This window comes from Pagrus major, chromosome 8, assembly GCF_040436345.1.
Source record: "Pagrus major chromosome 8, Pma_NU_1.0".
NCBI classification, from domain to species: domain Eukaryota; kingdom Metazoa; phylum Chordata; class Actinopteri; order Spariformes; family Sparidae; genus Pagrus; species Pagrus major.
This window is the reverse complement of record NC_133222.1, coordinates 19,292,063-19,308,486: the sequence shown is the minus strand read 5'-3', so window position 1 is coordinate 19,308,486 and position 16,424 is coordinate 19,292,063. Positions and strand designations below refer to the sequence as shown.

Below are 16,424 nucleotides of genomic sequence, written 5' to 3'. Positions count from 1 at the left end.
GAGTCAGATACTTCCACAGCAGCCACAGACATGGTCCTGGAGTCTGATGAGAGCCATTTACTTTTGTAAATGCTATAAATGCTGTGAATAACATATACTAATGACAATACAATATTTTTTTTTAGCTTTCTTCAGGGATTTTTCAAGCATGGTTATTAGATCCTGTGATGAAGGATTTGTGCAATTTACATTGGTGTTTATAAACTGTATTTCATTTATTTATCTTGTTTTTTTCTCTCTTCTTGTTACCTTTTGTATTTAAGATTATATATAATAAAATAATACAAATAATATATAGTTTTGCTGGTTTTTTTGGGGGGGGGTGGGGGGGGGTGGGGGGGGGGGGGGGTGGGGGTGGGGGGGCGGGGTTCAAGGGATGGTTCGCCCAGGGCGTAAATCTAGCCAGGACCGCCCCTGCTTTAACTTCAGTGGAACAGAAACAGAGGTGTTTCTCCTTCTGGTGATCAGCTCCCTGCTCAGCTGTGCCGGTGTGGTCCTGTCAGGACACAGTGACAAAACAAAGGATGAGCTCTTTTTTCATGTGAAGGTGGAAACTTCTTGTCTGTTCTGCTCTGTTAGCTTCAGTTCTGACCTGCTGAGTGGGTGAGTCAGTGAGTCAGTGGAGGGAAGGAGAGGCTTTGTTTGATTTGGTAACCGTCACATGGACAAAATGTGAGAATGAAATATGTCTAAAAAGAAAATAAAGTCATAAATAAACACGAAACTAAATAAACGAATTGCAAAAAAACGATAAATATTAACCCTCGTGCAGCTGTTGATACGTTTTAAGTTTTTTAACTTTCATTTTTGAATCATTTTGGCTGTTTTAATGCATAGTGCACACATTTTGGTGAAGGTGTTTGATATTTTTTTTCTTTTACATTTCAACCTCAGCGCATATAATATGTCTTTAACACACTGTGTATATTACACAGACAGACAGACTAACACTGAAACTGTTACATATTATGAGCCAGTCATTACAGCATTAAATCATGCATCCCATGTTAGCAGGCTTTCATTCTGTGGTCCCGGATGAGTTTTTACTATTTTTCACTGATAGGACAGTTTTTTAAGTTTGTACACTGCTCAAAACAATTAAGAGAACACTTTAGTCACACATCAGATCTTGATGAACAAATTATTCAAGTTGAAAATCTTTACTAATGTACATTGTATAATTAGTTGACAACAATATGACGTAACAACGGTCAATGGAAACCAAAATTATCAACCCATTCAGGGCTGGATTCAAAATCACACCATAATCAAAGTAAGTAAGAGCAGTGTACATCAGCCAAATACATGCTGTTTCCCTTGTGTCCTATAGGGGGCGCTCCCTCGTGATAAAACTAAATCCTCATGCAACTGATAAAAGATCACATTTAGTACAAATTCTGCCATAAAAATATTATATATTAAGTATATGGACAATTGACATCACAATTATTTGTGTTTTTTTCATTTAGAAAGTGGCATCATGTTAACAAACTGGTATTTAAAGGGTTAAAATTCTGAAAATGAATGAATTTTTGTGCAGTAAGATGCTTAGTGGTGATGTCGTTTAACTCATGCGCCACAATGTAGCCTGTTTATAGCCTAACATTAGCTTTTTACTTCTGGCATTAATTTATGCTTCAAAAATCACAAAAATGGTGTTCATCTGTGAAGATTATCTTGCTGAACACACTTGCATGAAACACTTAAGTCATAAATTTGTCGAGGTAACTAGGGCGATGCTAACCTTCAGGTAAGCAAAGGGCCCTGGGGGGCTCCGTGACGTTGTCTCAGAAGGCTGTTTTTCACCATGACTTCACCGTTTACACCAAATTTATTAAAGAATGTAACATATTGATGGTAAACATGCCAAATTTTACAAATACAGTAAACAGTACTAATATAAGGCTCCTTTTTTTGTTGCCTGTGGAGAAAGTCACCAGACTCCCTTCGAAAAATGCTTAATTTTAAGACTAGATGCATTGGGAGAAACTGTATAACACTATCTACAACACATTCTTAACTATTTGGGCCTACTTGTAAATTTGGCAAACTTTGAACATGAATTTATTTCCTTCAAATGTGAACAGCCTCTCAGAAAAGATACATTAATGTGTCAGAAAAAACAAAAATGTCTGACCTGCCCCTCACAAGTGTTTGTTGCATTTGTTTAATGTTGTTTTGATCGGTGATGTTTTGTATGGTAGCTAATGTGTTTGCCAGAGCTACAACGCAATAAAAAAAAATCCCATCATAAAAAATATTATCTCGTGTAGCATAATGGGACTACAACTTGCCTTTCGTTGTACAGCCCCGTGTTGTAGAACGATAAGTGAACCTTGAACCTTGATCACAAATGTGTGATGCTGTTTCCGAGTGATGACACACAAATGATTACTGTGTTAGAAAAATGTCTGACCTGCCCTTGACAACCGCTTTTGTTGTATTTCTTTAATATTGTATTAGTTGGTGATATCTTTTTTATTACCTAAAAGACAACACTTACCCGCGCCACAGTCGGTTCACTCTGCTGCCATCTGACTAAAGATATATAAGTATCTGCTGCCGTACCACCAGACAACAGAGCAGCTTCTTTCCTCAGACTTTAAGACTCCTAAACTCAACCTCACTCCACCATAAAACATATTTTTTTCTTGTATTGCGTTTTACAACCCTGTGTCTTGAATAACAAATAAATGACCCTTGTTGGGAAGTACAACACACACATTATTTTCTCTGGACTTCATCACGTGAAAGATCACTCAACTCATTTGTGTTTGGCTGCAGTTTTGCTTTTTTAATAAGCAGATGAATTTCCCCCATAAAGTCTTTTTTTTCTTACAACCATAGACATGTTTGTATCATTAAAAAAAGAAAAGAAATATAACACAAATTGCACCTTATACATAACCGTGTCCAGAGTGGCGCAGACAAAGAGACACGTTTTTTTTTTTTCTCGCATCGTAGCACAAACATGACAGACCGAGTGTGGCCTGTTAAAATGTTGTCATGATTAATAGTAGATAATGAACCGTACACAGGATAATATATCCTTTTATAACACCTTTTATGACAGACTCTTTTAAACCAATGTACACCCCAAAAGCATGATCATAAATAGTACATACACTGTGTATAAAAGAGGAACAAAAACAACCAGAGAAAGCAGAGCATGCCTTCCAGTGACAGGTACATTCACTTTTTTTTAAGTTTTTTTTTTTTTCTTTTTTTGCCATATTGACAGCCTGGACATGTACAAAGACCATCCCAGCAAATATCAATGTAAAGATATTTGACCTGGAATCAGATTTGTCCTTTCAGCTCACCTCTGAAACAGCTTTTTCTTTTTTCAAACAGGTCTACAGTTTAAGTTGTAAAAAGACAGCACACTGCAAGTCTCCACACCTGCATTGAAACTGAGATCAGCACAGTCTTTACTGAGACTTCCAGCTTCAAGGAAAAGTGGATTAACACTGATTGTGTTGGTGAGCCCAGAAGTATCTGATCGCAGACGCAGCAAGCAAGGAGGGATATTGCGGCTAAAGTACGGAGACATCATTGCTGTTAAGCGACTCAGTAGGCCCATAAAATGATTATTACACTGACTGTTTGGATACTGTATGGACAGAGACGGAAAGAGAGGAAGAATATGCAGAAACACGTGGACGGTCTGAGTCAGTTGCTACTCGTTTGTCTGGTTAACAGGCAGATTAAATGCTACTTTTCACAGCCAGAGCCGGGAAAGAAGAGGATGGAAGAGTCTATATGGTAAAAGACAAGAGGAGGAAGAAGAAGAAGAGAATATTCTGGATGGCTCAGAGGACATCGTGGACGGTTCAAAAGTTTGTGAGAGTGCAAGAGTTTCCCCACCGGTGCAATGAAACTTGGACTAATAAAACATTTTGTAAGTCTGAGTGTGTTTTAGTGTCACTTGATGGTTGCAGAGACTTTTTTCACCTTCACAAGAGAGGAAACACTAGTGTATGTGTTTGTAGAGAAGACTCCACATGCACAAAGGTGGAGCTGAAACAGTGGCAGGAATTATTCATTCATTCATTCATTCATTCAGACATGCACACACACACACGCGCGCGCATCCATACAGGAAAGAAAAAATGGCTTTCATCTGAACAAAAAACAAACCATGAAACAATATTGACAACAAAAACATGACATCTTTGATATCAATAACAACACCTATAATACAGCAATAATATTTATATTTATAAAAAAAAAATTCAAGTCCTGACGTAGTAACACTGATGTTTCTGAACAAAACAGAAGGAAAAACAAAAAGCTTGCAGGGAAAGGCAGATACAATTCACTTATGGCTGATTGACATTTGACACCTCCGGTCAAGTAAACGTGACACCAGACATGTAGCACTGCGAGCGACAGCTTTTCCTTCAATTGTTTCTCATGAGTATAACCCGAGGACACATGAAACTGGCTCTGTTCATTGTGAAATAGGAAAAGAGAAAAAAACTAACGACAGCAAACCAAGCAAAACCAGCACAGAAACAAAAGTGGAACCTGAATTCCAAACACTTCACTTTGCAAAACAGAGGAACAAGAAATAGAGATCAACAATGAACGACCCAGGAGCAGCACTGGAGTTTCTTTCTATGTACACTTTTTTCCTCTGTAACGTAATAATAATAATAATAATAATAATAATAATAATAATAATAATAATGTAACATACAGCTGTAACATATCTCTGTACAGTCTCTTCAAACAGACGTAGGAAAAAGTGTGATGAGTAGCATGCAGCCTCTTGGCTGGTGTGTCCCGTGTAAACGTGAAAAGCAGACTTAGCTTGGCGCTGGTTACAGACAAAATGTCCGCCAGTTCAGTCAGTATGGCTACATTTCTTCTGGGTGGCTTCAACCACCTGCCCGCATGCTAAAAAATAAAGACGGAGCATTATAAGATTTGGCTTTGCAGGTGTGGGTTTTCTCTGCGTGTCTCACCACCCGTCCCTCCCTTCTTCTCTCTGTCCTCTAACTGACCCCCGGTGCTCCAGCAGGGGTCACACAGCACTGAGATCAGAGGGTCAACAAACATGGCCGACCATGTCTCTTCACTCTGTCCCAGCTTTCTGCTGTTCACATTAGTCATCAGTCCTTTTTTTTTGACCATCTGTCTTTTTGTCCCTCTGTGTCATATTTCCAGTCCTCTTTTCTTTTATTCCGTCTTTCTTCCTTTGACTGGACCAGGGGAGGAGGGGGGTGGGCACTGAGGAGGGGCAGCAGGCGACACTGGGCCCCATGACCAGCCTCGTTCAACCCCGGACTCTCCCTCCTCCCCTTCTCGTACACCCTCCTGCACTCAAACAGGCAGCGGCGGCGGCCGGCGTTCCTTCTTTCTTCGGCTTCACACCATGAACTCGTTGCTGCCGTACAGAACCAGCTGCTGTGGCCCCGAGCTAAAGTCCGACTCCCTCCGGTGGCCTCCCGAGGGCTCGCGCGGTGAGCTGCGGCTGAGCCGGAGCCTGTGGCGGGTCTTACCAGTTCTTTGGCTCCCCTCCGCCTCGGCCAGCGGGGCCCCCAAACCACAGGAGGTGAGCAGGGGCCCGGAGGAGGAAGAACGGAACCGGTAGTGAGGGGAGGGAGAGCCGGAGGCGTTGGAGGAGAGAGAGGAGGAGGGGTGGTAGGAGGAGGAAATGGTGGAGGTGGAGTCAGCAGAGTCCTGGGAGTCGGGCTGACGGCGCAGAGCTCGTCTGCCAATTGCATCCGACTTTCTGGAGCGATAAGTGCCGCCGCGCTCTGTGGAGAGAGAGCAGCTTTGTCACAAAACTTTTACAACACTCATCAACACTCAACAATGTAAACCACTTAAAATAGGCAATTAACCCGCCATTCCCACTCTCTATCCCCTCACAGCAGAGAGAATGCAGGTGAAGGTGAAGATTTTGGTCCAGTCTGCGTGACTCAATGCAAATAAGAATCTATGAGAGCATCATCATGTTCAGACATACAATATGGCACTCACACGTACCAGAGGGGTCTGAGGTGGCTCCCTCCGTCTCCATGGTGATGTTCTCAGAGCTGTCCGCTGTGCCGATGGATGCTTCAGATTCAGGTGTCTCATCGTCAGACGCCCGCGGCTCCAAGATCAACATCTCATATGTCAGCTCCTCCCTGCAGACAGAACACACACACGAAAATGACAATGAGCTTTATCTGAACACATTTTTAATGTATAATTTAGACAACAGATTGACCTACAGGACCTACCTGGCCTGACAGCAGTCCTTACTAATGATGTGCAAGAGTCAAAGTGATTTTGTCCTGATACGAGATGTGACATGTATTGTATTCGTGTGTCCCTGCTGAATATTTTCTACACGAATCGACTGATTGTTTGATTCGTAAAATTTTAAGGAAATAATGAGCAATGCTGTCACAATTACCCAGATCCTAAAGTGACACTTTGACAGTGGTTGTTTTGTCCAACCAATAGTTCAAAGCTCAAATTACTCAAACGATTATCAAAAAATAAGCTTGTGACCATACTTCTCTTTCTGCAGACTCTCGATCTGCTCGGTGAGGATTCGCTCCTCCTGCTGCATCGCCTGCTGCTGCTGCTCGTTCAGCCCGACCTCTACAGCATCCTCTCCTCCTCCTCCTCCTCCCCCTCCACCTCCACCTCCTCCACCTCCCGCACTCTCTCCATCCACCACAGGGGGCACCTTGGGGCTGAGAGGAGGCGAGGGCGTGTGGCCGCTGCTTTGCCGAACTCGACTTTTGCTCTGCAAGTTCATACAGAAAATCACAGAGCAGGAGAGTGTGTCAGGGGAGGCGGACCAATTATAATCATCTGCTCTTGTTGTTGACAGTGACAGTGACGGTGCACAGACAGAGAACTCGCCATAGACACGTTTAAATGTTTGACCACATACGGACTATACAGAGGATGTATTGACCACAGTTCACAACATCGTCGCTAAGAGACTATGACTGCTGCTCGACACACACACACATACAAACACATCTTCTGCTACACACACATACATACACACACACACACACACACAAGCATTACCTTAAGTTTAGCTGAGTTAGGCTGCATGTTAATCAGTTGTGAAGCAAAAACAGAAAGCAAAGAGCAGTCAGTGGAGCTAACAGTCAGAGGGCTGCTGACGCAGAGCGCTAACAGCAAGCATAAACATCAACCAAATACAAAACTACTTACTGTACTTACACTAAGCAGATATAACATTGAAATATAAACACAACTGTAACAATATGATAACCAGAATATAAAAGTATCACAATGTTCTTAGAGTAAAAACATAATCTTTAAAATCTTTTCTTTGGGGGCTGTTTCCAGTGGGTTCAGGTAACAACACGCAGCCAGTTGGAACAAAACAGTAACAAATACACAAACAGAAGGCTAAAGGAGCTAAAAGAGAACGAGCTTACAGACAAACGTGACGTCTACGACTATGACTGGAGGTATGACAGACAGTATGAGTGGACGGATCAGATAGACTGACGGACGGACAGGACTGGTGGTGGGCGGTGGCACATGGAGTGGCAGGGGCATACATACCGGGGTGGCAGTGCGGGTTATGCTCATAAACCTAACAGCAATTAGTACAGGTTTCTGGAAGGAGGGGTGGGGGGAGGAAGGAAGGAAGGAAGGACAGGTTAGGGCTAAGGAGTGGTGATGGTAATCAAGTTAGCATGGATCTGCTGATTCACTGGTCAAAAGGTGTCTTAACATTTAGGTTTAAACTGAGCTATTTAGCCAAGTTTTAACCAACATGAAGACATCTTTTGATCTGCAAATCACTAAATCCATGTTCAATGGGAAAGTATTGATACAGTTGATTGGTGGAGGAGTTTGGGAGACTTGGGAATCATAAACAAGTTGGCACCATCTTTCCGATTAGTGTTTGCTATAAAGAAATATTACACATCGTGATGCTCCTCAGGGAGCACGACAATTAAACTCCCTATTAAAATGTAGTCATAGGAAGAAACATTACACAATATATTGAGTGTGCTGTAGGTCTTTGCAGCTAAAATGGGAAGTTGGTTTTATTCTGTATAGTTCATATTTGATGTGAAACAAAGCTAAAGAAGATAAATAGTCATGTTTAATTTAGCTGATTTTCCATATTGGTCAGCTTTTGTTGTGCTGTTGGGAGATGTATTTGTTTGAAGTTGTCGTAACTATATGCTTATTTTCCCTATTTACTTGTGAATTGAATATATTGATTTAAATGACTAATATAAACAACATCACCAGTTATTGATGGCTTATAATTGCAGTTGGCAAATGGCCCTGAGCTACTTTTCACTCTTTCCTCTCTATCTGTTTCTTTGTCTATATGGATGTTGTTTTTCTCTAAATGAAAGAAAGACTTTGGGAGCTCTCGAGAATGTTTTTTAAAGGTTGATGTTACTGTTAGTAGATAAGAGTTGGAACTAGGGGTGTCATGATATCATATTTTCACCACACGATTATCTTGGCCAAACATCTTCACGATAACAATATAATCGCGATATCTATAGAAAATCACTGTCAAGGCAAATGTATTTTTAACTTTGTTTACTGTGTGTTTTGTCTCTTTTTTGGCAAATAAATCACACTCAAAATACAAGTGTGGGGAGACGGAGAGAGAGTCTGTAACCATAACTGTAAGAGAGCGTACACAAATTACACTTAATAATGGAGATGTATTAGTCAACATAGTTAGAAAAGTTCTTATAAAAGGGAAAGATATTTTCATGTGTGTAGCCTTGATTTGAAGAATTCAAAAACTACATTTTATACAAGATAACATGCTAAACACTTTATTTTTCAAAGTTAAAAGTAGTAAATTCAATCAGTCTGAGTGCTGCTGTGAGAATTTTAAGGTATATCCCCTTGAGTGTGTATTTGTCAGCTTTTTGCTCGTGCTGCAAAAACAGAGCAAAATCTGTTCATGAAAGATGTCAAGAAACACAGAGGAATGAACTCCTGTCATGGTCGTGTGAGAACCATGCCAGCTGCTCGTGGAGCTGAGAAACTGTTGTGTCACCATTTAAATGATGAGTGAGAGGAACAGGCAGAAAAATGTCCATGTCAGCGTCAGGTATTATCGCACCGACACCTTCAGCATCATGATTATGCTATTTGGCCTTAGAGGGCTGATTGAAGTCTGATCTTACCATGGACTTCCTGATGTGGGTCAGTCTGCTCTTGGCTTTGTTTTCTGCAAACTCCAGACTGCTGATGTCCTTCAGACGAGCTCTGTACTTGCCCATCTGCTCGTTGATGATCAGCTCCACACACCTACAGGGAAGAGATCGGAATAAAAATGAATAAAATGCGAGTAGAAGAAAGGATTAGGATCCACAAGCTACAAAAATAGAGAACTGTAAAGTGAGACATTTTGTTCTGTACACTATTCTGATCCATAAAGCTTCTTTGTCCCAGGCTTTTATTTTCATCAGTCAGCCAAAGAGTTAATTTGGGGAACTACAGAGGGAAGTTAAAGGCTGGTGGACGTACGCTGTGGTCTTGCTGATGTCTTGGACGCTCTGCAGTGGGTCGATGGTGTCAGGACAGCGAAGGATGCAGGGAGCAAACACGATAGCGAGGGCGTTGGCTGACATCCTGTTAGTGTCCTCCTGCAGGGCGATCCTGAAACAAACCACAATGAAATCCTGTTAATCCTGATGTTGATCCTCACAGAGTTTGACACCCGTTCCCACCAAACACACCGGACAGGGTGGCATGAGAATCCAGAATATGTGATAATCAGTGAGAGAAAAACAAAGAGAATCTGAAACCTCTGCTTCAAATATTAAACTGCACAGACACTCTGCTCACAGGCAAAAACATTATTCAGATCTCATTTCAAAACCCAGTTTTCAGAAGGAGGCTGTCACGCCTGAGGCTGTACAGCTGATGTTGATTATTATCTCATCACCCACCTGACCAGATGGAAGATGAGGCGCTCCAGTGTGCTGAGGTGTGTCCTGCTGAGCTGGTCGATCACCGAATACACCCCTCGTATCACCTCCCGCTTGTCTGGCTGACCTGAAAAGAAAACAAGCACACACCATCAGACCAAGTAACATTTCACCTCCTGAAACTGACTCTCAGCTGGAGGAGTCTCTGAACTGGAGTCACTGAGGGAGCTAATTATGAGCTTACCCATGGCCCTGAGGAACTCCTCGTACAGTTCAAAGGTCATGAGAGGGCTGGGCAGGTCACGGAGCCACTGTTTGAGAACGCTGGCAATGACGTGGATGTTGTAATCATCCAGGTTCACACTGTTCACATCTGGAACAGAAAGATATGTTCAGGTACTCTAACTTTCCTTCAGCTTTCTCTTTTTGTGAAGAAGAAGAAGAAGAAGAAGAAGAAGAAGAAGAGCAGTAGAAGTAGAAGTATTTTATTGTGATTTAATAAAGATGTACATTATCAAAATCATGTTTTACTTACTAACATTCAAATTTCATCACATTAACTTTCACAACAGAAGCACAAAATGAACAAAGATTGAACAAGTTACATAAAACCACAGATATGCAAAACACTTCCTGTTACTCCTTGTTGTGGGGTCAGATCAGTCTCACCTGTGTCCAGCCCCTGGCGGAGTTCTTTGATCTTATTGGTGGAGCCCGACTTCCTGTAGATCCCCTCTGTGTAGAGGCCGTGCATCTCAATGTAGTTGATGAGTTTCTCCACCAGCTGGGGCACCGTCCGCTCCTCGCTGGTCAGACGGGACAACTCCACACCATACTGCCGAGATGACAGCTCCGGATCGTACTTTTGTACAAAAATACAAACACAGAAACATAAAAAAGTCACATTAAATTGAGCCTGCTGTACTGCATGGGACTTTTGCTGTGGCTGCTGTTATTATGGCATGAAGATAAGGACACAGTAGATGCTAACATATGCTAACATTAGCCACGATTATCTACTGGTTACACCAGACCCAGTAAGCATGTAGCAGCAGAACCTCTGAGTGTATTTAATGGAACAAAAGTGTGTTTTATTTCTCCTTATTTCAACTTTCTTTTAACAAGAGGATGATTTCTTTAATTCTACATTCAAAAAGCTTTTATAATAATTGATTAGAGTAATAGGCACCAATGGATGCCTTCATTTATAAGACCTAAAGGCTGTTTGGTTCGTTAGCAGCTATTAAAGTTTTCTTCATAAATATGTTTTTTTAAGTTTACATCTAATAGAGAATATCTACAGAGACATAAAGCCAAAACAAAATCTCTTTCACTCTGGAAATTTATTGGGCACACTGTATTTTTTTTCTTGTTTTCGTAACATAAAGTCAAGTAAATGAATTGGAAAAAAAAAAAAGAATCCTTGTTCTGATTAGTGTCTGATGTGACGTCCATATCGATTGTTGTCTTTGTGCATTCTAACACCGCTGTTAAATTACAGCGTCCTGAATCAAAACCTTCAGATAATGGACAAAAAATCTCAACCTACCTTTTTACTGCACTTGGTGGTCATTTTGGAGCAACACTTCCTGTGGCAGGCGTAGCGACACACTGCAGAAGCACAAAACAGCACAACAAAAATCAGACTGATGGCATTTCTCCTGCCTCTGCACGACCGCAACAACAGCTGCAGTTAGTCACGACCCCGAAGACTCGACTGCAAATGTCGAGGCGGCGGCGGAGAGTTTGGATGTGATGTCTGCTGCTCAGTGAAAGTGCAGATGGATCTTGTAACTGGATAGAATTTAGATTTATGAAAGGAGAGGGAGGTTTAATCTAATATTTCTGACACTCAGTGAGGCAGGGCAGGAGTGTGAGGTTTGTGAGTATGAACGTAGTGTGTGTGTGTGTGTGTTTGTGTGTATGAGTGTGTGAGTGAAAGGAGTAGGAGGGGGTGTAATGTACTGTGTGGGTGGAAATAAAAACTACACACATGGGCGTGATAGCCTGTGGGTAAGTGAGTTAGGAGAACATTAGGAACTGCTGCTGGTGTATGTATCAGTGTGTGTGTGTGTGTGTGTGTGTGTGTCATATTGGGCAGACTTGCAGATATTTAAAAGCTGCTTTTATGGTGAATTCAAACAAGCAAAAGAAAAATGTATTATGTAAAAAGGAAATAATAATACCTTATGAAATCCAAGGTTTATAGTATACCATTAAAGGATAACTTCACCCAAAAATGAATACAAGACGTTACTCTCCTTTTAAAGATGAAATCTTCACTGTAGCTGCTGAGCTAAAAGTGCTAGCAAGCACCCCGTCTGAAGAGGGTGCACAAGCTCGACCATGAGTCAAGGGTGTAAATATTGTCTTTTCAAAAAACTCACATCACTCAAATCACTCAAACTTCACCTTTCTTTCCAACAACACAGGGGTGAGTAGACTGAATTTTCACTAAATCCATCTAAAACTTTCTAATTTGTAACTCCTACAATGTGATATACTGAAGTATATCACATTGTAGGCGTCAAACAGGTATTTTTATGACTTTCCCAGAGATTTATTCAAATTTGACTTTGAGTCAGTCACAGTCTATCTTAGTTAAGCATGTGTGTATTTGTATGTCCAATCCTCACGTTTGCAGACGCAGGCTCGGTCCATCATCCAGATGAGGGAGGAGCAGTACTCGCAGTAGGTGGGGATACTGTACTGTGTGGACTTGAAGATGTGGCCGTTGTGTTCTTCAACCTGAAGCAAAGACACCACTCAGCTCAGCGCAATCATTGCTTTTATTACAAATAAAAAATAAATGAAAAAGTAATTAAATGTACAACTCACAATGTCGGTTTCCTTCTTCCTTGACTTCTTGCGTTCACGTTTCGGAGCCTGAAGAGAGAGAAATGTGTTACCATGTGTGTTTTGTGTCTTTCATCTGAGTGCACATGTACTGAATTAATGAGATTATTGCTTCATCAAAAACTTAAGCTTCAAATATTAATTTTAGATCCCCCTTTAACTACATTTTCAAAACATACTCTGGTCTCCCTTAAAGCTCCACAGAGACACCAAATGTCCTGGTCAAAGAAATTGCCGAGGAAATTTCATCTGCATTTGTAATAAAAGCGATTACATCTTCTTCTGAATATTTTTATATTTCTTTGATTTTTTTTCATGCCTCTATGCAGTTTTTAACTTTCTTACCCTGCCGATAGTACCCTCCACTGGCTTATACTCGGTCATAAACTCGTCCAGGAAGACCTTGAAGGTGTTGACCCACACCTTCACCGGCGATTCGCTCCAGTCCCTCTGCTCCTGACGCATGGATTTCTCCAGGATGTGCTCGAACAGGGCGTAGAGATCCTTGTAACGGATACTCTTCCCATCATCCATCTGGTAGTGAGAGCAAAGGTAAGGGAAGGAAATATTTGACGGGATCATCAACTTAACATTTATGGATAATCACAGGTAAATATTTCACTTCTGTCTCCTCTAGCTGAAACTTCCTGCTGCGGAGATCTTTTGATGCTTCAAGCAGATGAGAACAAACAAAGAGAGAAAAAAAGGAGGACTCACTGCCAGGGCAGTGGAGTAGGAGTTGAAGATGTTGATCCTGAACTCCTTCAGCGCTTTCTTGAAGACGACATCCACCATGGTGTCCTTCTTACCATCTTCAGACTCCAGGTCAGCGATCTGGAGGGACAAATGAGTTTCATGTAAACAAACTCAAGCAGCTGATAATGATAATTCCACTTCAAAAGAGGGTGTAAATGCATCTTCTCAGGCAATTTAAGCATATTAATATACAAAATATGAAGTTAATATACTATTTGTCGGATTTGTATGTGTGTAATAGTAGTAATAGTGTTAATGTAAGACTTTTAAAACATATTTTTAAAAAAAGAAAAGAAAATGACTTTTGCAACTGATGTCTGCACATTTGAGATTATTTCAGCACAACATCAGATGGCCACATTTTTAATAATAAAGTGTAAGATTTCCAATAAACAAACTTTGTTGTAACCTTCAGTGGTTCCCCTACTTCAAAAGATTTCACAAGAAAAACATTTTTTCTCACTTATCCCGTTTTATCTAAACACATGACGTTAATCTGTCCGCCCCAATACAAAAGAAGTGGAAGGGAATTTTGCTTTTGAAGCTCCCAGCGTTTAAAGATTACATTTTTTTTTAATTAATCTGCACTGTCTCTTGCCAGAAGTATTTTTCCAGTTAAACGGGATCATCTAAAGACTTCACTGTAAACGGTTAAATAAGGAAAATGTTTTATAAAATAAATAATCCCTGTGATAACTGATGACCCTGAGGTCTCTGTCTCCGGAGTAAGATGTGGCTGTTTCCTTCCTTAAAATTCACTGAGCATGACAAGCAAAATAATATCAACCTCAAGTCTCATAGACAGACATCTCAAAACCTGGACAAATTCAGCCAAAATCTATCTAATTTGGACGAACTGAGGTTTTAAGATTTGGAGGTTCTATTGTTGCTTTAGCAAAATTAGGATCTGTTCCTTTAAACTTTGTATTCTGAAGCCAGGGTTTCAGGTAACATGACGTCAGCACACAATGACAGCAGGTCAGGTAACACTTACTTTATTGTGTATATGTCTGTGAAGTTAGCCCTCTCACCTTCTTCATGAGGAAGTCATTCATGCTGCGGTAGTCGTGCGTAGAGGTCAGGATGTGCAGTGCGTCGTTTTGCCACTGGGCGGGTTCCAGAGCGATGCTGCTGATCTTCACACTGCGACGCCTCCTCATCTTCGGAGACGGCTCCTTGTTCTCCTTACTGTCCCTGACCACCCGAGAGGCGGCTGCCTCCAAGTCTGGACTGTGAGGTGGAGAAGGGCCTTCTGGGATGACAGACACATAGGTGGAGGCAGGTAGAGGAAGGGTGGATTTATAAAAAAATGTAAGAGTTAAGGTACTTAAGTCTGCATAGAATCTTTATAACACTTATTTTTTAAACCTATTAAATATGATTTTTTGTGTTTTTTGTTTTACCATGCGTCTCTCCAGCCTCGCTCATGCTGGCCTGCTTCTCTCTTGACAGTTTTTTCTCGCCATGCTTCGTCTTACTCCAGAATTTCATCTTTCCCCTCATCCGGCTAAACCACAAACACAATTGATTCATTTAAGATCAATAAATTCAAACATACACAAATGTCCACCAATAAAACCTAGAGGAAAAGTCTGATTAGAAACAATTAAAAGCATATCGGTTATTAAGGTGCAAATTTCCCTTTCAAACTGGCAAATTTGACCTCTTGAACATGTAAATTTTAGTTATCAGAAGCAGGAGTGTTTTTTGATAAGTAGTCTCTCTCGTGGTCTTACCTTCCGTCGTGGCTGGAGGTTTTCCTGAGAACCTCCACCTTGCCCAGGTCTCCTGACGACATGGTCTTATGGATCTTCTTCTGGTCTTTGTGAGATGGCTGGAGAGCAGAGAACAACAACTGGATGAGAACAATTTATTTTTTATTTATTTCAATGGAAGGTTTAAACAGGTCCAGGATGTGGTGGTTTACTGTTTGACACAGCTTGGCTCACCTATGTTTAATATTGGGAACCTTAAAGTCAGAAATAGTATGTTATGGAGGAACATCTTAATATAATTTGCTGTACATCATAGAGTGTAGAACAAATAAGTCCACATTATGGCAGTGAAAGCTTGTAAATTAGTGACTACATATTGAAGACATCTACTTTGTATTTTGTCTATGACCGTAATAAATGTATTGATATACTAACTCAATGTGAAATCAACAGCGATGTTGATGTTGAGATACTGAGAGAGAAACAGAAGTCATGCTCATAAGATCCTGTTAGAAAACGACGTTGTTAGTGAGAAGTTATTTGCTTGAGATTTCGACGATTCCAGCATGCAGGAGCAGCAGTCGGCGTGCAGTGCGACACGAGGTGCGATGTCGTGTTGTTGTTGAAGCAACTCATAAAAATATGAGTGGAGAAGATCTTCAGTCAGTCCTCACTGTGATAATCTCTGCTCACTGAAGAAGAAGTAGATACAGGGATACCTTACTGCACTGGCATTTTTAGTTTTAACCTTTGACTTTTCCTTCAAGACAGCTGACACACTGTGAAAAATGTTCCTCTACACTTCTTTAAGTGACAGACAACATTCCCACATCAATTTTCAAGGGTGCAAACAGCAGCAAAATAATCATTTGCCTTCCTTGATGTCTTAAACACTACTAGTGCTGTTAGTCAATTATTCAATAACTTGACCGACAGAAAATTAGTTGCCAACAGTTCCGACAGTAGATTAATAATGCCGGATTTTAATCCATCATAAATGCAAAACACACTGTTTCCAGTTTTTTAAAAGTGATGGGCTTTCTGCCTTTTTAAAAAAAGTTTTACAGCATCTTCAATGGGAATCTTTAGGTTTTTAGCGGTTGTTAGGACAAACAAGCATTATGAAGATGTTTTACAATATTTATTTTCACATCTTCCTCTAAATGATTAGAAAAAAAGCATAAATAAT

General features: G+C 40.8%; 1 protein-coding gene across 1 annotated transcript in view; it reads right to left on the bottom strand.

Annotated features, from left to right (window-relative positions):
- Positions 1–4,621: 4,621 nt before the first annotated feature.
- The window catches only part of LOC141001587 (unconventional myosin-IXAa-like), a 106,332-nt gene continuing 94,529 nt past the window's right edge, over positions 4,622–16,424 (bottom strand). The window contains exons 26-41 of the mRNA XM_073472709.1: positions 15,257–15,354; positions 14,924–15,027; positions 14,552–14,772; positions 13,482–13,598; positions 13,110–13,298; positions 12,747–12,794; positions 12,545–12,656; positions 11,458–11,519; positions 10,578–10,770; positions 10,153–10,281; positions 9,930–10,035; positions 9,505–9,636; positions 9,162–9,285; positions 6,516–6,751; positions 5,998–6,140; positions 4,622–5,765 (exon numbers count right to left, since the gene is read on the bottom strand). Coding sequence (XP_073328810.1) covers positions 5,374–5,765; positions 5,998–6,140; positions 6,516–6,751; positions 9,162–9,285; positions 9,505–9,636; positions 9,930–10,035; positions 10,153–10,281; positions 10,578–10,770; positions 11,458–11,519; positions 12,545–12,656; positions 12,747–12,794; positions 13,110–13,298; positions 13,482–13,598; positions 14,552–14,772; positions 14,924–15,027; positions 15,257–15,354 — 2,406 coding nt within the window. The 3' untranslated portion in view covers positions 4,622–5,373. The remainder of the gene's footprint in view (positions 5,766–5,997; positions 6,141–6,515; positions 6,752–9,161; positions 9,286–9,504; positions 9,637–9,929; positions 10,036–10,152; positions 10,282–10,577; positions 10,771–11,457; positions 11,520–12,544; positions 12,657–12,746; positions 12,795–13,109; positions 13,299–13,481; positions 13,599–14,551; positions 14,773–14,923; positions 15,028–15,256; positions 15,355–16,424) is intronic.